Here is a 22,739-nt window from a genome sequence, read left to right on the forward strand (position 1 = left end):
AAATATGTTGTTTTTTTTAAATTGTAGTAACATTTATAACATAAGTATTATAGATATAATATGTTAAATGCAATCCTTTATTGTTAATTGTTGAAAATTATAAGCTGTATTTTGTATTGTACATATTATACAAAATAACCCTTTCTTCACAATGTTAGCAGGTTTGGCGAAACGTTAATTTTGGACCCTAATGACACATTATATTCATAAACATGACATCAGCTCAGAATGCACAAGGCAAATGTGCTTTCTGTGGTATTTCTTCAAAGGGTGAAAATAATACTGAAGAAATTACAATCTTCTGGGATGCAACATAATCCACAATGTCCTCCAAACTGACTCAATGCAGTCTTTTATTGTTTTTAAGATGGTACACAGTTTAAATCAATAAGCAATTAATGTCACTACCTTCAGATATATGCTCAACCCAAAGCTGCAGCAGTCTCTGTTGTTGAAACATTGAGATTAGGAGGAATACTTTAATTCCTATTGCACATCAGTCCAAAGGAGTGGCTTAAAAAAGTCCAAAGGATAAGTGCGAAAAATGGGAGACTCCTGCCTAAAGCAGCGCAGAGAAATATCAAACCGAAACTATCAGGTTCTGATCCGTTGCAGGCCATTATTCAGCGGCTATTATCCTTGAATATAAATCACCAGAACTGTCGGCCAACACGAGTTTAAAACATAAAACCAAGGTTTGTGAGATTTGGGGGAACAACAACGCAGGTCATGGACCCCTTCACTTGACCAGAGATCTCAGTAAAGCAGCTGCAGTTGAGCTTTCTTTCGGAAAGCTTAGGAAGCCCTAAAAGTCAGGGAAAACATTCATCTTGTGGCACTTTTCCCTGATTCTACACTTTCCCGCCACTTAACGTGCAATCAAGCTAACGAGAAATGCACTCAATTTATGATGTATGCAAGAGCAGGATCCATTTTATTTTGTATTTTAACCCTCCCCTAAAATGTATTAGTTATAAGCATTCATCCTTCCTCTTTTACTTCAAATATAGTCCTGTAATTTCCCACTAGGTTTTCGGTTCAGTCCTGAAGAGGAGGGGTTACTCTAAAATGGGGTTTTTGCTCTCAAAGGGCTCATCTGGGTCCTTCAGTGCTGCATGAAACAAAAGCTGTAGGTTTAATTTGTAATTCAATGTGGACTGTCGTCCATGTAGTCCGTCCACCTCTTAATCTCCGCCGCGCTCCTCGTCTCCCTGCTCGCCGTCCATCAGCAAGGCTGCGTATTTACTGGCTGAGCTGAATTCCTGTTAAAACAAAAAGGGGATAGTGAGACGTGACCAAAACACGGCTGTTATTTAAGGTTTATGTGTGCTTCATGGTCTCTAAATCAGGTGATTTTCATAGAAATTGTTGTTTTGCATTCGCTGACACAGCTTAGTGGTGTAAGATATTGAGCTTTAAGAAATAAAAGCTATGTTAGTGATGGTTTGTGCCTATAATCGTTGTGATGAAAGAAATCTTTTAAAAAATAAAATATACCAAAATACCCATTTTTTTACAAAGTGTATTTTCTTAAAGTGCGTTTTAGTGTCTTTTAAGGTGTGTTCTCACTTGGCAGGCTTGGTTCTATGAAAACGAACTCTGGTGCGATTGTTAGTGCGGTTCATTTGAATAAGTGTGAACACAGCCATCCGAACCCTGGTGCGCATCAACCAAGCAGGCCGAGACCGCTGAAAAGATGGGTCTCGGTCCGCTCCCAAACATACTCTGGACCAAAGAGATCTAAACAAACCAAAAACAGGATGTGATGCGACCCCAAAAAATGACAGAATGCTAAAGAATTCTTGTCAAAAGAGATAGGCTGCCCATAACAGTTCGGTACAGGCAACGGAAACGCCGTCTCCTTGCAGCCGATCTTAATTTGTGTGTGTAACAGGAATTCCTGCCACTGTTTTGATTCCTTTACACATTTTATAAGCTCTTCTTGAGTTGTCAACTAGTAAAAATACCATCATATGCACATACAATGGTTTTGGATGTTTGGAAAGTTCTGTTGCAAATTATATACCATAAAAGACGTTTTTTGTTTTTGTTTTGTATCTTTAGGTTCTGTCTTAAAAATGACAGTGTGAATGCTAAGCAAATCAGGACTAAATGTATCGTTTTCGTTTGGTCCGGACCAGAAGAATCAGAAAGTGTGAACACACCGGTAGAGTCTATTTATAAAATCATTTTTTAAATCAAATTTCTTTTGTTCCTTTTTTCTTGAATTGATTTGTACGTTTAGTTTTCTCTATTAAAAAAAGCTTGAGACAACATATGAGAAAAAAAATGCTTGCTAGCTAACAATTAGTAACCTCCCCACCAGATGCCTAGCCTGACTACGTCAGACTTCGTACTTCCGCTCAATTTCATTTCGCTTCTGTACTCAGTCTGAGACAGCGTAATAGCTTTACGTTTTCCTCCGGCCTGAAAACAGCCGGCCAATCAACGAACAGAGGGCGGGCTGAGAGCCGTGACGTAGACGCTGATTGTACCGTGGATGCGTAGATTTACTTCACATAATCTGCAAAAGTCGTTCACAGCCATGTTCACTCCGGTATTTCGCTCGATGGTTTTGTTTTCGCATCATACATGTGTTTACAGTGGAAGTTCGATGCGGCTGAGCATGCGCATAACACACGCCATAACCAAACGTTATGTGATTGGCTTACGGGTAACCAATGATTTTAAACTTCAGACAAGCGCCCCCCCCCGTGAGAAAGAAAACGCTTTTCTATTATGCCATGCCAGACTCTGTCTACGAAGCAAAGCGAAGTAGCAGAGTTTGGTATTACCAGGCTACCAGATGCCACTATCACCATAATGTTTGTCGCGTATGCAAGCTATTTTCTGTGAATGTGCAAAACTTCTGCTTCATTAGCCACTATTGGTGAATAACTAGATGAATAACAAAGTGCAGTAAACTGTAAAACTATTTTGCGCTACAAAACAGTATGTTTATGATAAAAAATAATATGATAAATACCAGTTTGCATAATAAAATCAGCACAACAGATGTTTTCACACGTTAAAAATGAGTATGATAAGCAAGCATGAAATCTTAAGGTTTACAACATGAATGTGTTACTTTGTTGATTTTTAGGTGAAAAACAAAATTACAATGAGGTTGTGCAATTTCATTGAGGTCGTTTTTTGTGGATAAAAAGAGGGGGGGAAATACAGAGAAAACTTCTTTTTTGAGGACATAGACTCAGGAAGGCACTAAAACACACCTTTTTTAAATATGATCTTAAATAGAAACTGATTTTTTTTTGTTGAAAAAAATATAACAAAAATAATAAATCTGCTCTGTTTATAGCTGAACATCTTTGAGATATACGGGGCCTTTAAACTGCTAAACCTTTAACTGCTAACGCTGTTAATTCCAGGTTATACAGGATAAACCCAGGACTACCGAAATAATGGCTCTTCAACACCTGGTTTATTTTTAAGGTCTGCTCCATCTGGTCCATTAAGTTGGTTCATTTCACTTGCCGTGAAAGCCCCTTCGAAATGGAGTTCAAACTCCATGTGTTTATTTGAAAAGGTCTGTCATGGTGAAAATCCAGATGGACCCCAATGTGAAAACAGATCTGAGCGGATTTCAATTACAAGTATTTTTCTTAATTCAGAAGCTGTTGCAAGTGATGTAAGAAAAACAGACCACAGGAAATTCCCAACAATAGCTGAGACGATCGCAGGATTCATTCAGTTATAAGATGCCACACACATACAAAAGATTAAAATTAAGCATTAAGGCTGTACGATATTGGAAAAAACTGACATTGCGTTGTTAATGTTTTCTGCGATATACAGAATAGAAATACAGGAATGTTCACCAGATGATTCTAAAATGAACAGGGTGATTTTGTTGGTGAGCAAATAATTATAATTATTTGTTGGGGAATAAATAAAATAATTTAAAAAAGCTAAAATATTATTTTTTATTTTTATTTTTGAGTGAGAGCAAACCATGCACGATTTGGGAATGTATATATTTATTTATTTATTTTTTATTTTTTTATGTTCACACTTCTTTACGCTTTACAAAAACTAACACAAATCTAGAACATAACCCCAGTAACCACAGTGTAAACACAGTTTTAAAAAAATCTCTCCATTTGAGTAGGAGTTTTTGACCAATATAGTATAAAATAATAATAATAGTGATTTTTATTGCGATTATTATTAAATATATTAAAATAAGAAATATGTTGTAATATTGTACCTGGTGTACTGTAAAATCAAGAAATCAAGTATTTAATAACTATTCACATCGTAATTCTTTTCATTTTTAAACATTAAACCCTCAAGCTTTTATTTTTACAAGTTGCCGGCAAATGGATATATGTGCTGCCGGATTCATTAAATCACAGTCTGCGTGATTTCACAATTTATTTCTATATATCGTGCAGCCTTATCAAGCATGGAAAACATCTGCATCTTTAAGACAGATCAGAGACCAATATTTTACCATCTATATGAGATGGAGGAGGTTAGAGGCCAGGCACAAACTTGGAATAGGCTTGGACCCATACACAAAAGAAATATATTTGAAATATATTTTCAGGATATATTTTGGAATATATGCAAATATTTGAAATTGGCCCAATAAATATATTTCATATATTTTTGTTATATTTCAGAATATATTTCAATGTATTTGGAATATATGCCACATATATTTTTGACACTTTTGGGGACCCATACAGAAAAAAATACATTGAAATATATTCTGAAATAAAACAAAAATATATGAAAAATAAGTATGAAATATATTTATTGGGCCAATTTCAAATATTTGCATATATTCCAAAATATATCCTGAAAATATATTTCAAATATATTTCTTTTGTGTATGGGGAATAGGGTGTCAAATGTAATGTTTTCACATTTAAGCATGTATTGGAAAGGTTTGTGTCAGTATTCTCAATTCAACAGCTATAATTCAATGTTTGCATCAGAATTATGTGTCTAGACTCAAATAAATATTTACATTTTTCAAGTCACATATCTTCCAAAAAGAAGCTCACAATTACAGTCTGAGACCAACATTGTAATTTCCATTACAGAGAATGGAGCATCTAAAAAAAGGCACTAGAGAAAATATTCATTAAAGGATAGCTGAACAATGAAAGCCAGAAGTAAAAGCACAGGGAGCAGGGATCATGGGATCACACCCAGAGAGAGCATTAGCTCTGTCACTCACAGGGCTGGGAGGCTCCTCAAATTTCTTTGGCTCAGGTGCTGGTCTGAGATCTCGCTCTCTTCTTGCTTCCTTTCTACAAGCAACGTACAACACACTGAGACAGAGTCTCACAAGTACTTCTACACTCATTCAGAAAAACACTCCAGAGCAGGGACGCACATCCCAGAGGAACAAAATATCCAATTGCTAATATTATAATCAATACTGTTTGTTGTTGAAATGCCCCTGCTCTGGAGCCATACACCATTTCTATTGTTCCTGAGGCCAAATGCATCTTGCCCAGAGATATTTGCAAATACTTGCACAAGTGAAAAATTCAAACATGTTTAAAATGTTGTTTGGTCAAACAGCCCACTGACTTTCCACTGTTTGTATCTTGTTCACAGACTGCCAGTCTGTGTTTTAGCCGTGGGGATTTTTCAGTGGCTTTCTTCATCACAAGTGACTGACTTTATGAGTGAATCACTGAATTATCATTCACTGGATTAAAAAAATGAGTAAATGAGACTGGAAAGATGCGAATGGACACAGTGCTCTACAGGCTAAACTAGCACAGAGACAGATTTGTCCAACCACCACCCTTATATGATCAAAACTATTATAAAATCCAAGTAGAAAAATCTCATGATAGCAAATTACCAAAATGTCCTTCCAAAAGAAAGAAAAAGCTCTGCACTTTTGGGCAGAAGGGGTGCCAGAGGGCAGCTAACCTGTCTGTCTCCTTCCTTCGGTCTCGGCTGGCTGCGTCTCCACGACCCCTGCCTGCTCCAGAGCCCGAAGCCCCACCGCGACCCCGAGAGGGGCCCCGATCCCGGCGCACCCCATCTGCTTTGTTTTCATCTGTAAGGAGAGCCCAGTGTTCAGCAGAGGACAACTCTACTAAAAAAAAGTAGTAGCCTCCATTAAGCTGTAGGCTTCTATAAAAGCTTTGAGCAGTTTACTGCTTTCAAACTGAACTTTTCTAAGAAGGGAGCCTCACGACAACTGCAAAACAACAAAACTCCCTGACGTCAATCCATTGTGATGTTAAGAGGGGTTTCCAGAAATTACTTGTGTGTGAAAATTTAAATATGGATTGAGCTGATCATCCACCAGCATTACTTTTCATGTCTCAATGGATCTGCACACCTATAAATCTTACCTTTAGTTCTCTGAGGAGCATCAGCTGAGCTTGTCACACTGAAAAATTAAGTACATCAAAAAACTAAAGTCAGAACAATTCGAAAGAGCTCTACATTTATATATATATACACACACACACATATATATTAGAGATGATCATAATTTACAGGTTAACTGTTAACCGACAGAAAGAATTTTGACCGATTAATACTATCAGGTAAATGGTTTTTGAGTCACATATAAGATGCATTTTATTATTACATTCAGAAATAATGTGAAATACCGGTAAATAAAGTGAAATGTTTACAAACATTATAAACTATAAACATTTATGCTATTTTAGTTCCCCTCACTCCACAACACTTTCTATTCTTCAGAGAATCCTGAAAAAAAATTATCACGGGTTCCATAAAAATATTAAGCAGCACAAATCATTGGTAATAGTAAGAAATTTGCAAATTTTCTTGATCAGGAATAAACTACATTTTAAAATATATTCAAATAGAACAGTTATTTCAAATTGTAATAATATTTCACAATATTACTGATAAATGCAGCCTTGGTAAATAGAGACTTTATTCAAAAACATAATAAAAAAACCCTATTGTATATATATATTTTGTGACGGAATGGCTGCCTTTCCCTTGTACTCAGCGCCACCCCATCCCTTAACTCGCCAAAATGTGTGATGAATTCACCCCCACCACCACCACCACAAATTGCTTTCTAATCTGTGGGAAACACTGAAATAATATATAATAAATGCTGCTAACAATTCCAAGTCTTTGGGTAATATATATCTAGAAATAACATAGCAATCCAGAGAGAAACCTTATGGGAGAAATGTTGCTGCTGGGAGAGACGACAGGTTTACTGTCACTCTCACTGGATCCTGCACTCATGGTGCTCCTCTTCGCCCAGGCGTTCTCCTTAGGTGGCGGCGCTGGAACAACTTTCAGTGGCAGCACCTCCTGCTTTAGAGTTATAGTCTGGCTTCCATGTGAGGACAACTCCTCGTCACGGCTGCTGAAAACCTCGTTTTCTACAGAGCGCTCACGCTCTCGACGCCTCGGCGCTGTCGGAGGGGGAGAAGGATTGGATTCTGAGGGTTTCTTTTTAATAAATCATAGCGGCAGTTAGTATGATGGTAGATTTACATGCATCTAATGATCAGTACCCATAAAGCCAGTTAATGTTTTGCTCTCATCTGTTTATGCATAAGGACGTGTCAGTGATCACTTACCCCGGCTCGATGTGCTTCCTGTTTGTGATGACTCACTTCCTGTCCGTGATCGCTCGGTTGCTTGGTCCTCACTACGCCAGCTGGGATGCCTGAGTGCATTAGAAAATTAGAGTGAAAAAAAAAAAAAATTTCAGTCTTTGCTAGCAAGGATGTGTTCACACTTGGCAGGTTTGGTTCGTTTAAAATGAACTTTAGTGCGATTCATTTGAAAAAGTGCAAACGCTGCCATCCGAACCCTGGTGCGCACCAAACAAGCGGATCGAGACCCACCATTTCAGGGGGTCATTGTCTCCTTTCTAACAAACTCTAGTGCAGTTTGACTGAAATAGGTACGAAACACGGACCAAAGACATGTAAACGAACCAAAAACAGGACGTGATGTCACAAGATGCGACCCTAATAAGGACAGAATCCTCAAGCATACCTGGTTTTTCTTGTCATATGAGTTACGTTGCCCATTACAGTTTGGTACAGTGTTTTTTTTTATTTCTATTTTTTTATCTTTATGTTCTGTGTTAAACATGACCATGCGAATGCTAAGCGAACCAGGACTAAATGTATCGTTTTCTTTTTGGGTCTGAACTAAAAGAAGCAAGGGAACCAAACTACAAGAGTAAACACACTAAATTTCATGATCCTAAATTTGTTGATATCTTCACATGACAACGATGTAGTTGGTAGGAGATGAAAAATCAGATTAATATGCAAATGAATTAAGTCTTCTGAGTTAATATCACATTAATTAATACTATTACCTAGCTCTGGCATGAAAGTCTAGATGGCGCAGCTGATTGGTTGCTGTTGCATCAGCGGCCAATGAGCTGCAGCTCAACATTCAGAAACCCTCCAACTTCCCCAGCTCCACCTGTATAGATCTGCTACAGGGGTTAATTCATGTATGTTACATGTGCAGCAGCAGCTGCTTGTCTTGCATGCTCACAGCAATATCTGTGAATGTATTAGCAGTAGCAAGTCTCGGTACTTGCTCTGCAGCAGCGTAGCAGATCTATTCCGACAAGACCAAATACATCAACATTGCCATATCCATAACCAAGCCAATCTCAAAAATGTTCAATGATTCTGAAGTTAAATTTTCACTGTATTGATTTCTGAAATTGTAGAGTAGTTCTAGTTTAACTCCTTAGTTTAAGTCCTAATTGTTCACTGTCCAGATATGAAAAATTTGAGAAATGTGAGAATTTTATATATACTGTGTATTTATATATATATATATATGTGTGTGTGTGTGTGTGTTAAAAAAAACTTAAATATAAAAAAGGTGAAGTGTGTGAATGTACCTCTCTCTGGGCTTGCGTTCAGGTCCTCTGTTCTTGTCTTCTTCCAGCTGTCTCTGCAGTCTCTCCTGCTCTTTCTTAAGCCTCTCCTCCACCTCTCTCTCTTTAGCGGCCGTGTCCACTGGTTTGGCTCCTCCGAAGATGGACGCAGCTCGTCCTGAAGTGGTTGAAGGGCTGCTGCTCTGGTCTTCCTCTTTGGGAACACTGCGGGGCTTCAGGTTTAGCTTGGGCCTCTGAAGGGGACCTAAACACATGCAGTACAGTCTGTTTAGATCGGGGGTCGGCAACCCGATCCCATGCGGCTCTTAAGCGCCGCCCTAGTGGCTCCCTGGAGCTTTTTCAAAAATATGAAAATGGAAAAAATATTTTTTGTTTTAATATAATTTCTGTAGGAGGAAAAACATGACAAACATTCTAACCCTTTCGCACGTACGATCACATCGGTGTGATTAGAACGGTCAGTGCATGACGTGATCAACTGCTAAATTCAAATGTGCTTTCGCGCGTTGGCTGGCGCTGAGCCAGAGACAGGCGCGCTCAGAGCTGTCATATAGCACAACTTTTCAGTGTTTTCAACCACATAATGTTTATTTTAGGTTTCAGACATATAAGTACTAAAAAAACAATACATTTAGAGTTTGTAAAATACACACTGATGTTAAAGGAAGAGGCAATAATAATCCTTTCCATTATAATTAGACACGTTTTATTCATATCAGATAAACATGGTGTAAGTAACTTTAAAGTTTACTCTATTCTTCTCCCAGTTCACCAGCCACTTGCTTTTATGTATTTCGGGAGAAGTGGATGAATTCACGTGTTGTAAATCCAACAGATCCGATTCTCTGAACTGCGTCTGCGGCACAAACTAAGATGGCGGCGCCCATCGCGCATACAGCTCAACTAACGCGATCGTTATAAAGGTGTTTAAACAACAAAACACTTCCACTTGCATATATTTGACAATCGGAATATCAGATATTTCATGCCATATCTAACAAATTTGTGAATATTTTGAATACAAAAGGAAAAATGACATAAAAACAGATCATCATTCATTCAGCTCTGTTGTTGCTGCGGTGTGTCACGTGACAAGCAATGACGCGTCACCATGGAAACCATAAAGTGACACATTGGGGTCAGTCAGAATATTTTAAACTTACGTGTGAAAGGGTTAAAGTTTTTCAACGTTGTAAAAATAATACACGAATAAATAAAACGAAACATAATACATTAAAATTATAATGGAAGTTAAACTTAAAGCACGATCGTACAGCAGAGTAGTCACGTGGTGCGTCATTCTCTCCAGGATGCGCTGCAGGGAAAATAAACATTTAATCATGAATGCTCATTATGTATTTGTTGCCTACTTATCATTTTGATACTAGGGGGCTATTAAAGCTAATATAGACACTTACAGCATGTGTTGCCTTCATTATAAGGCTTATATAAGGCTTTTAATTTTTTGCGGCTCCAGACAGATGTTTTTTTTTTTTTTTTTGTCCAGTATGGCTCTTTCAACATTTTGGGTTGCCGACCCCTGGTTTAGATGATCAGATGCTGGAGTGACCCAGGCAGATGCGAACGCATCGGCTCACCTCTGTCCTCGCGCTTCTCATCCCGTCTCTCATATCGCTCTTCACGGTCACCAAAGCGTTCTCCATAGCGCTCCCCGCTGCCCCGAAAGTCGTCCCTCCGGTCATCCCTTCGGTCGTCCCTTCGGTCATCATAGTCACGTCGAAAACCGCTTCCAAATGGTCGACGTCCGCTATTGCGTGAATCATATCCTGAAATAACGACAAACACAGAATTAGGAAGGTTAACAAACTAGTGGCAATAGTTGTTTTCAATGATCAATGGAAAACCCTTTCCTAGGGAGCAAAGCTTTTTTCTGTTTTATGTAGATTACAGTTTTTGTTGTTTTGAAATGATTGTTCCATTCTTATAAGCTCATTTAAGAGTTTTCATTGTAACAAATCTTTAACCTCAAACCAGGTGCAGGATTTTTTTGCATAAACAACACGCTTAGTCCAAGCCAGCTTCTTTTTGAACCAGGGGCAATAATCATTTAGTTTAAATAATAACAATAACAGAGAGGTAGGAAACAAATGGTACGTTTCAAGTCTTCCTGGGAAGTTTGTATTTTTGAGTTGGGAAGTCGTGTTAACGACGTCAGGTGCGTTCAAGTCACTTTCTTAGGAGCATGATGCTACACAAAATACAGTAAGGTTTTTAAACTCTACTTCTAGAAAATGAAGAACAAAGAATGTGCATCAGGTGTGGTTTGCATTTCTATGTTTTCAATTTATGAAGCCATTGTAAACTTTATTGCTACATATTATATTTATTACAATGCTATTATATCTTGTGCAGGCAATTATGTTGTAAATAAAAAGGCCTGACAATGTCACTGCTAAATACCTATAAGTATTGTGGTATTCCGCCACGTTTCTCACTGACACGCCCCAAACTCGTAAACTCAGGGCTTAAAGAAATCCCAGGCTTCTCACTTGCATTTACCACGTTGTAAAAAACAGCCTCGCACAGACCTCTAGTGCAGAACTGAAATGTATGAAGGTGTTTTATACCCCTGTCGTAGTCTCTGCGCTCTTTGTCATCATAACGTTCCCGGTATCTGTCTCTTCCACCATCATTGCGATCGTTGTCCCACCGCTGGCCACGGTCTGAATCAAATCGATCTCGGGATCCTGAGAAGAGGATGGTAAAAATCCATTAATTTGAATCAAATGTTAAAAACTTTTAAAACATCTGGATGTATTTTATTTCTAAAATACTTTAAGTATTTATTTTACTCCCTCTTCAATGCTGTCCAATAATCAATTACTTAAAGGCACACTATGTAAGATTTTTGGATCAAAATATCCAAAAACCAATAGAACTATATTATATATTTTGTTAATTTGTGTACTTACATTATCCCAAATGTATCTAAGAATGTTTAAATCCTGAGAAATAAGTAGTTTTAACCAGGACACAGACCGCGTCCGTGCGTCGCCTATCAATGACATCGTGGTTTGTAGAAACCATGGAAACACCAAAGACGCTTTAATATATTATGTGTTTTATTAGACAGGTGAGCAATTGTTTGGATACATTCAACGACAGAAAACTAATCACTGATATACATCTCAACACAGTTAGTCTTTTTGTTTATATCTCGTTTTCTTGATTTATTGCGAGTACCATATTTACCATGCTTAATATCGATCTAGCTCACTGCAGTGTGCAACAAGTGTCTCATATAGTAGCTGCCGAGCGAACACACAGAGTAGCATTATAACAACTTTCAACACACTCAGATATATCTAATATGATAAAACAGCGCTGCGTTCCCTCTCATACGCATGACTGGAAGAAGTGGAAGCGTCTGCGGGTTAATAAAAGCTCCAGTGCTCTCGAACTGAGCGTCGTGCTAGTCTCTCATTAGCAATCGCTCCAGCGGCCTCTTCCACTCCAACGGCTTTTGTAACTTTAATAAATCTTTAATACATTACCGGTCATCCATGAATATGATTTCTGCCCGAGTCCCGTCGTATTCTCCACCGGCTGTAGAGGTGAAGACAACACCTCCCATGATTCCACGAAATGAAGGCGTCATCAAGCTACGCCTTTGTTTTGAATAAACGACCTCTAGTGGCGAAAAATTACATAGTGTGCCTTTAATACACTGTTGTAAATAATCTTATAATACATTTTCTTAGTAGCTTGTCATGTGGCATTCAATGAGAAGATTTTTTTTTTTTGTCAAACTAAAGATACAAAGCAGTGTCGTCTCATACAATTGCTCCAACAAATACTTGTCGGATTAAGTAATTGCTTACGCTCTCCAAAGGCGTCATCCCTGCGTGGGCCGTCATCGGCGTCAGATTTAGGCCTTGCCCGCCAGTCAGAATCGGTCTTGTCGGGGCCCATGTCTCGCTCACTGCGGTTACGGTCCCGCCCGGACATGGATCGATCATCTCTCTCTGAGCAGGACAAAACAAAAATGATTGTGAATAATTTTTGTCTCCAATAATTCAAGTTCACAACTGCATTATAGTGCAAATTAACAGATCGTTTTCTCAGATCCACACCTTTCTCATTGGACTGGTCAGCAATGTCTACACGGATCCTACGATTTCCAAGGTTCTAGAAATAGAGTAAAAAGATGGGGTTAATATGAAAATGCTACACTGCTGCTCATTACACAAACTGTGAGCATGCAGCTTTATTTTGCACAAGTGTAACAGATAACATGCACCACCATGTGGCCACCATTGAAATAACCCAACCAACAGTGAGGAGAGGCTGCTTCCCCTCTCTGGATGAAATTTGGGCGCAATGGGTGGAGCTAGAAGGTCCAACCACACCCTAACTATACCCATAACTCTACCCCTCCACCCATTAAATCCACAGAGGTGGATCTGGACAAGGTCAAGCTCAACCCATGATGCCCAGAAAGGGGGAGCTGAAAATCATTTGGCTCTGCAGTGAGCAACACTTGACAGTGAGTGCTATAATACAGAACCATTTACGTACTTGCACAGGTTTTCAGGTAAAGAAAAAGTTATATAATTAGTCATTAGACATACAACAACAAAGTAACATGACTGACAATTCGTTCTCACCTCTTCATTGAGACTGAGTGCCCGCAACAGAGAATCCACATCATCGAACTCTGCATAACCAAAGCCTTTCAGCCGCTCTGGGTTACTGGGCTCCCTCGGGAGGCGAACTGCACTGATCTGTATGAATAAAAAATATATTAGTGCTCGGCAACGTTTAATTGCATCTAAAATAAAACTTTGTGTTTACATAATATATGTGTGTGTACTGTGTATAATTATTTTGTATATATAAATATAAAAGACACACATATGCATGTTTATATTTAAGAAATATTTGCACATACTGTATATATATTTATACAATTTATATTATATATATATTTTATATATAAATAAATAAATAAATAAATAAATAAAATTAATTAAAAAAAAATAATATATATATATATATATATATATATATATATATATACACACACAATTCTTCATGTTCTGTCCATAACGTTATTTAATGTGGCATGGCTGTTTTCCAGCATCTTTAAGCATATGTTGCATTATGGAGTGTGAAGTTAAAACTTAATTAAAAATGGTAACTGAATCTAATTAAAGTTGCATCTCAAGACCTCTGCATCCTGATCCCTTTTATTGAATTAGTTTTTGTACCCTCTAGCTGCTTTTGAACAAAAGGCAACGTTAGAGAGAAATGCTGGTTTCAGGGTTTATGCTGATTTAGACAATCTGCAAATTGAACTAATTGAATTTAATTGAATTAATTGAGGATTATATGAACAAATACATTACTGCTGCAAAAAAATATATATGTGTTTGAAAGTAGTTTCTTATGTTCACTAAAACTGCATTTATTTGATCAAAAATACAGTGAAACAGTAATATTGTGAAATATTATTACAAATCAAAATAACATTTTCTATTGTTTTTTCTCTATTTTTGTCTTTTCCTTAGATGTCAAAGCTGAATTTTCAGCATCATTACTCCAGTCTTCAGTATCACATGATCCTTATCCTCATTCTTATATGCTGATTTGCTGATTTCTTTTTTATTATTAATGTTGAAAACAGTTGTGCTGCTTCATATTTTTGTGGAAACCATGATGCATTTTTTTCCAGGATTCTTTGATGTACAGAAAGTTCAAAAGAACAGCATTTATTTGAAATAGAAATCTTGTAAAAATGTAAATGACTTTATAGTCCAGGCAAAATAGCGTTTTACGACAGACTAATTGTAAAAGAATTTTTTTCAGCTTAGATAATTTCTATGAGGTGTCCAGAACAACATACTAAAAGTCCTAAGAAATCCTAGAAATATGTTAAATTATCATCAATCCGAGATGTGTGCCAATAAGGCCAGGCAACAATACACCCCAATGGGGATATTTTTTTCCTTTACTCCTATCAAAATGAAACTTTACACAATGAAAGTACCCATGAAAAGTAAAAAAAATTGTATTACAAGTTTCTTTGAAAATTAATTTGAATATGCAAATTAGCTATACACTAATCGAATATGCCCAAAATACACCCAAATAGGCTTATTTTTTTCCTTTACTCCTACCACAATAAAACTTTACATAGTAAAAGTATACATGAAAAGTAACTTTTTTTTGTATTACAAGTTTCTTTTGAAATGAATTTGAATATGCACATGAGCACCACACTTATTGAATATGTCCTAATTTGCATAGGCAGAAACACCATTCATATCTATGACAAATACATCGGCCCAATCTTCATCCAATCATCCTACTGCCAATGGGTGATGGCAATGCTGCTTTTAGACTGGTCTCTAACCTGAAAACTGCCTGGCTTGGTAGTACCTGCCATGGGTATAACCCCCGCCGGTATAGTCTTCAGGGTCACGGAGGCACACAAGCCTCCCCACCACGACAAGGTAGCAACCACAGGGGTGGTTTCGTTTTGGTGTTTATTTTATTTTAGTTTTTTTTTGCTTTTCTTTAACTAACCTAGATATTGCTGTTGCAAGCTTCTCATAACACTGCAAGGCTACTTTACAAACGGTGGAAGTCTGATGTGTGGCCCGCCTGGTCTGAAATACTTGCTAACTACAAAAAGAGAAGCAGTTTTAGTGTCTGGCATAATTATTGTAAAGAGCTGGAAAGTCTGGAAAGTGTGTCTATCTGGTTTTTCATCTGTCTTCTGTGTGAGAGTGAATTGTTTAGTTGGTAAGAATGACTTCTGCCTGTAATCTCGTAATCTTACCAACAATACCAATAATTTGTAAATCTACCAGCCCAAAATTTAATCTCACCACGTTACTAATGACTGAGATGGCTATTCTGACTTTCTTCATTAGGTAAGGCTTGTTCACAAAAAAACTGGAGGCAAGATTGTGCAATCAATTCTTAAAGGGTTAGTTCACCCAAAAATGAAAATTCTGTCAGTAATCACTCACCCTTGTGTTGTTCCAACCCCGTAAGACCTTCGTTCATCTTCGGATCACAAATTAAGATATTTTTGATTAAATCTGAGAGCTGATCACTCCTCCATAGGCTTCTAAGCGGTTGAAACTTGCCGGCCCAGAATAGTTATTAAAGACATCAATTAATATAGTCCAAGTGACTACAGTGGCTCAACCATATGTTTATCAAGCGACGAGAATACTTTTTGTGCGCAAAAAAACAAACAAAACTAACGACTTTATTCCACTATTTATTTTCTTCTCCGTGGGCCTGAGTGACTTCACGTAGTGTTTTAGCGTAGCGCTTCTGTGTTGTACGTCACACGCATCACACACATGACCAGCGTCGGCCAATAGTGAGCCTACGTGGTGACGTGCAACAGACGCGCTGCGCTAAAACACTACGTGAATTCAGTCGAGGCCCAGAGAGAAGGAAATGAATAGTGGAATAAAGTCGTTATTTTTGTTTGTTTTTTGCGCACAAAAAGTATTCTCGTCGTTTGATAAACATATGGTTGAGCCACTGTAGTCACTTGGACTATATTAACGTCTTTAATAACTATTCTAGGCCAGCAAGTGAGACAGCTCTTAGATTTAATCAAAAATATCTTAATTTTGTGTTCCAAAGATGAACGAAAGTCTTACGGGGTTGGAACAACATGATGGTAAGTAATTACTGACAGAATTTTCATTTTTGGGTGAACTAACCCTTTAAGGTCAATATAAGTCTTTTTCTACTTCAAATTTATCGTGTTTATGCATAGGTTAACTTACTGAATGGACATGAATGTGTTAGTTATTTGGCCCCTTTTTTCTAAATTGTGACTTTATGGTTTCTTGGCCATAAGTCAATTAGGCCTAGTGTTGAGCTCATTTGCATATTTAAAATAGATTTTTCAAAGAAACTTGTAAAACAAAAATGTTACTTTTCATGTATACTTTCACTGTGTGAGGTTTGATTGTGATAGGAGTAAAGGAAAAAATAAGTCCATTAGGGTAGCCTGGCTAACGTCAGACCTCTTCTCATTGAGACGTGGTCTGGGAACCACATGTTCATTTTCTCGTATTTGAGGCGTGGTTTACGAATGCCCAGAGCCGTTTATTGGGCGCTACGAATGTCTATCAAATGCGCCTGTACATAGCTCATAGCTAATCGTTTCAATTATACCAGATGACGTATTTAGAGCGACAGAAATTCGACGAGGAAGAAGATGAAATAAACTTGCGTTCTAAACTACTAAGAACACTATCTAAGGCTGCATCGAAAGGTAACTTCGCGTCTGATGCCATGTTGAATTCCATAGATATAAACAAACTGCTTCGGTGTGTCGCATAGACGTCATCATCGTCTTGCTGCTCCCTCCCCGTTCTGTGATTGGAAAATCTGGTCCATGGTATCCAGGCTGCCTAGCAGCGTGAATAAAATCACGCTGCTCAAGGCAGCAGGGGGAAACCCAGGCTACCATTAGGGTGTATTTTGGGCTTATTCGATTAGTATATTGCTCATTTGCATATTCAAATTCATTTCAAAAGAAACTTGTAATACAAAAAAAGTTACTTTTCATGTATACTTTTACTATGTTAAGTTTTATTGTGGTAGGAGTAAAGGAAAATATTAAGCCTACAGTATTTGGGTGTATTTTGGGCATATTCGATTAGTGTATAGCTCATTTGCATATTCAAATTAATTTTCAAAGAAACTTGTAATACAAATTTTTTTACTTTTCATGGGTACTTTCATTGTGTAAAGTTTCATTTTGATAGGGGTAAAGGAAAAAAATAGCCCCATTGGGGTGTATTGTTGCCTGGCCTTATTGGCACACATCTCGGATTGATGAGAATTTAACATATTTCCTCAACTAGGATTTCTTAGGACTTTTAGTATGTTGTTCTGGACACCTCATAGAAATTATCTAAGCTGAAAAAAATTCTTTTACAATTAGTTCTATTTTTGGCTCCAAAATGAGTTACTTTGCCTGGACTATTACTGTCACTTGAATGGTAGTGCAAGTACATAAAATAATAACACACAACAGAATACAATATTGCGCAAAAATAAAAAAGTGTTTTTATATTAAATGGATATACAAAATAAACTTTAGTATTTATTAGTATCTTGCATTGTTGGAAAAAAAAACTTCCTTGTAACTACTCTCGAAACTCATGTTGCTGAAACTCAGCTGTGTTCTCAAAATATCTTTGAAATGATCTTTTCATACCCTATTTACAACAAGGTGTTATGAGACATGCAAAATAGCACAAGTCTAAAAACTGTAGCAGATGCTGTTTGGCAGAACCCATAACGCTCCCCTCAAAAACTCGCACCAGGGCCTCAGCTAGAATTTTTAGAACTTACGTGTGAAAGGGTTCAAGTATAATGCATGCCAAAATTAACGTGAACATTCCTTCTGCAGGCTCACAGGAAGAGAGGAAACTCACACTGAGTCCACGGAAGAAGTTTTTGATGGAGTCTTCGGTGACGTCATAGGGGAGGTTTCCCAGGAAGGCGGTGTAGGGGGGGCTTCGGGGCAGACGGGAGCGGTCGATGTTGGGCTCACGGGCGGCACGGGGAGCCGTCGGCAGGATGGACCGATCGATGGGTGGCGCGCGGTACACATCATCTTCTGTGTGCCAGGCTGTAGTAACTGTAAAAGAAGTGAAGTCGATTAGGGATTGCTCTACCTTCATTTACTCACCCTCATGTCGACTCAAACCCAACGGCTTTCCTTATTCTCTGTAACAAGCTGCTCTTTCCCATACAATACAAGAAACAGTGACAAGGGGTTGTCAATAATAATCCACATGCATTATATTCCAAGTCTTCTGAACCCATTCGATAGCTTTCAGTGAGGAGCAGATTGAAATTCATTTTAAAAGAATCCTAAAAAATGAGCATTATTAAGAGGCGTTGTGCTAGGTTTGCCATCAATGATGGAAACACTATTGGTTCTTGTATTGACTGAGCAGAAATGGAAATGACACAGTGCGAGACTGCGAGTGTGACTCTTCACACAGCTCTCCAGTAAATTTCAGCTTGGCACAGCAGTTCATTTCACATTCAAAATGCACTTAAACGACCAAAACACTTCATTCATGTCTCAAATCAACTCATTCTTCCTGAACATAAGCAAAGTTTGTCACCCAACAAATAAACTTTATCACTTTATCTTAAAAACAAGAATGAAACTCCCTACTGTCTAGAATTCACTGTATATGTTACACGTTTACATTTCAGTACAAAGTTATTTGTACTGTAGTGTATTTGTACTAAGCTTTCCCCTTTTGTATAGGGGGTAATGAAACAAAGACTAACACCTATGTTCATCGGACTGTTTTGATAGTATTTGGAATATACTTCAGTATGGTATTACTGTAGAAATCTAACATATTGCTGTCTTCTTCAGTTTTGTATTATGTTAGGTTTTGGACTTAAGTTTAATAGTTTTGGAAAGATCATGTAAACATGTAAATTGGCCTGTAGATACATAGAGTTTTGGGGGTGGCTGTGAAAGATGTAATTATTGAATGATAAATGGTTCACAGTTCAGCCCATAGACTACTGTTGTGATCATTGTGTGAAGAGTTTTGAAAAAGTGATCTAAGTATTGAGAAATGTGTCCTAGTGATTGTAAAAAAATTTTTTTTACATATTTATTTTTACATAAAAGTATACTTTTATGCTTTATTTGACCTGTAGTCACTTTCTTTTTATTGAATGGAAAAAATCAGCACAAACATTGTGTAAAACATCTTTTTGTTCCATGGAAGAAAGTCATGAGTTTGTAACGTCTCAGCATTCAGAGAGGTATGTTGTATGCAATTGATTTAATAGAAGGAAACGAGATACATTTTTAGTTTCAACATTATTTGTTCTTCAGACATTCTTCTTTGAACACAGTAAGTATCAGCTGTTTGAAAAATTACCCACATTTGGTTTTCAACCATTGAAAATGGCTAAATTCAAGAATTTGGACATGGAGTCGCATATAGGGCCTTAACAATGAAGATTCCAAAAGAAAAGTTTATTAAGAATGAGAATCATGAGATATTGAGAGATCTTTAATACTTCTTTAGTTACAGGAATGCAAACTTTGGAAAAACAATATTTATGGCACTCAGACAGGAATGTTCTTTGCAATTGAGCTGATAAATTCCTAGCTTCAACATTATTTAATTTCAGATATTCCTCTTTAAAAGAAAAAAGTATCAGTAGTATGAAAAAAAAAAAGAGACCCACATTTTGTTTTTGACCACTGAAAATGTGTACAATTTACCAATTTACTCATTGAGATTTTAAAATGGAGATAACAAAAGAAAAGTTTAAAAGCATATTAAGACATCTTTAACACTTCTTGAGATACATGCATGCAAACATCAGGCATGAAGTGCTTTTTCCCATTTTTGAACTGTCACTGTTAGCATACAATGAAACAAATATTGCTAAAGTCAACAGATTTTACTAATAGACCGACCAATCTCAATGTGAAATAAAATAATGACGCTGTCATCTTCCTTCAGTCATTTTTACCCCCCCAGTAATTTGGCTCCAAATCTCAGGTGAAAATTGTCATTTTGACCCCCCTCCCCCCCTAAAAAGTAGTATTACTCAGTCAATATACATCCATTACATTTAATATTTTGGCTCTTCTTCATTTATGTTTTTTTTTTTCACCAGAAATACAATGATATATAAAAAAATTTTTAGCCGGGGACGTCAGGTTGAGTTAATGCGGAATGACCCAGATGATAGATTATCGAAATATAAAATAAAGATTAAAAAAAGTACATTTTGAAAGCAAAGTGTCAACAATTCAGATGTGGTAGATGTTTAAACCCATGTTTGAATCTCACCATCTCCCTCCAGGTCGTCGGTCTCGTCGGCCCAGCTTGTGGGCTTTGCGGGCGCGTAACTCGGCGGAGCATTTCCCCCGCTGTCCTCCGCTAAAAAGTCGGTCAGGGTAAGGGTCTTACCCTTTTTCTTATTCTTTTTAGCTGTCAGGAAATAAACAATTAGTATGTGCTGAAAACAGCATGAAAGGTCTTTCTCCATTACGCTCAAACACCATGACTTGGTAAAAAAATAAACACAAATGAGAACAAATAGGTTGTAAATATGAAAGTATGCTGTGGTCTATACAAACATTTACAATCTAACATCATTAAGTCTGCAATTAGAGGACAAAAATAGTGTACTTCCTTGGCATTACATATACAGTGTCAAGGGGAAATGTGGAGTAACCTGCTCTACATACTTTGCATAGACAAACTGAGGCATTTGGAAAACAAGAATATCTATTTCCATGCTTGACTCATATGTTGCGGACTGGTGCGGTTAACACTTGGAGAGAGGCATTGTTGTGAGCTACTACGTGCTTCGGGACTCTTTTGTGACAAACTGCACTGTCAGGACATTCCAGTCCTGTGAAACTGAATCAGTGTTTACTGTAGGGCTACGAGCCCCGCTGCAAAACCAAAACAAAGCGCTGAAGGTCTGACAACATTATCCTTCAACTCGACGGAGGACGGAGGAGGAAAGAGTCTCTGAGTGACAACTATGAATTATGATTATACTGTCCCATCATACCTACAAAGTCAAAACACACTATCATTTTAGTAGTGAAGCACATTTGAACATTAAAAGAGGTTTAAAGCTTGACAAGATGTGTAAAATGTGTTTTTATGCTGTTTTCTTTTTGGGGAGTGAGATCTCAATTAAAGTTACAATTTTTCAGAGCCAGAAGGACTCCCAAAAAAAGTACCTTAGATTTAAATATGAATGCATATGAATTTTTTTTTTTTTTTTTTTTTGTCTCAGGGCAGTGCAGATACAACAATACAAATAACGTAAAAATACAAATAAGTAAAAACAAAAAAATAAAATAAAAGTAGAAAAAACTTTCTACTAGTATTTTTTTTTGCTAAAAAAAGTAGCAAAAATTCAATAAAAATAATAAGTAAAACGAGTAATAATTAGTAAAAAAATAATAATAATAAATAAGCAAAACAATAATGATAAAAACAAAAACCGTACTAAAAATTAAAAAAAAAATCAAGTTGGTGTATTTATGTTAATATAACAGTTAAAGTAGGCATTAGGGAGAGAAACGAGTTATTTTTTTAAATGGACCTTCTAATAAATCAACAGAAGGTTCGTACAAAAACAGTGACAACTGCTTGTCCCGGGACAGCAGAAGATCTCTGTCCTGAGCGTTTGTCCCGGGACAGTGCAGAAGACCAATGAGAGCAGCACTAACATAATAAATACTGGCGATCTGTCATTAAACGCGGGAAGGAGTTCAGTGAATGTATGAAGTTAACTTACAGCAGCCCCTCCCTCAAATCTGCGCCTGCGCTTGAGCCAACGGTTTAATTTAATTCTTGTAAACAGAGCACAGAAATGTTGCATTCACACTAGGAAAAACAAAATAGTTACAATGCAACAAAAACAACAACAACAACACAAAGCAGACACGGGCTTGGCTGCATGTCCTTCATTTTCTGAGTTGATATGTGCGTTGAAACAGCGCTCGCGTGTTGTCTGAACAGAAAGTAAATAAGCTGATCAATGTTTTCGCCTTTGCACATATACAGCTGCTGGTGCAGTTTCGACGCAGCGTCCCTTCACAACTCAAGAGCAAGCTATTGCAATCAGCCCTCGCCGCTAATTCACCTCCGTCACGGTTGCGACCACCTCGGACACACTTTATCCGCCACTGAAAGACATCTCCCTGACACAAATGACACGTCGCACCCAAAAATTTCCAACCGGCCCAGGCACAAATCTATAAAATCCTCACCTGCAGCCGCCATGCTGGAGAAGGAGTGCGTGTCATATCCCCGGATGGGGGCGTGGCTCGGTGCATGAC

General features: G+C 37.5%; 1 protein-coding gene across 2 annotated transcripts; it reads right to left on the reverse strand.

Annotated features, from left to right (window-relative positions):
- Positions 1-329: 329 nt before the first annotated feature.
- Positions 330-22,739, reverse strand: eif4ba (eukaryotic translation initiation factor 4Ba). 2 transcript variants are annotated; one of them, XM_084099353.1, is made up of 15 exons: positions 22,671-22,739; positions 20,725-20,865; positions 18,313-18,518; positions 13,498-13,614; positions 12,964-13,018; positions 12,712-12,855; positions 11,458-11,577; positions 10,468-10,656; positions 8,873-9,113; positions 7,575-7,663; positions 7,163-7,406; positions 6,351-6,388; positions 5,920-6,049; positions 5,210-5,282; positions 330-1,262 (listed from the first exon to the last, which is right to left on the reverse strand). In XM_084099353.1, exons 1-15 carry the CDS (start codon positions 22,681-22,683, stop codon positions 1,185-1,187), a joined length of 1,878 nt encoding a protein of 625 aa, XP_083955479.1. In that variant the 5' UTR covers positions 22,684-22,739; the 3' UTR covers positions 330-1,184. The 2 variants fall into 2 exon arrangements, with proteins under 2 accessions (XP_083955479.1, XP_083955480.1); XM_084099354.1 differs by lacking the exon at positions 5,210-5,282.

The sequence above is a fragment of the Abramis brama genome, assembly GCF_963993115.1.
Source record: "Abramis brama genome assembly, chromosome: 22".
NCBI classification, from domain to species: domain Eukaryota; kingdom Metazoa; phylum Chordata; class Actinopteri; order Cypriniformes; family Leuciscidae; genus Abramis; species Abramis brama.

Coding starts and splice junctions, on each gene's coding strand:
- eif4ba (XM_084099353.1), bottom strand. Junction 7,407..7,574: donor AGGAAGCACATCGAGCCGGG/GTAAGTGATCAC, acceptor CCCCTCCGACAG/CGCCGAGGCGTCGAGAGCGT. Junction 6,389..7,162: donor AGCAACATTTCTCCCATAAG/GTTTCTCTCTGG, acceptor TTAATTTTTCAG/TGTGACAAGCTCAGCTGATG.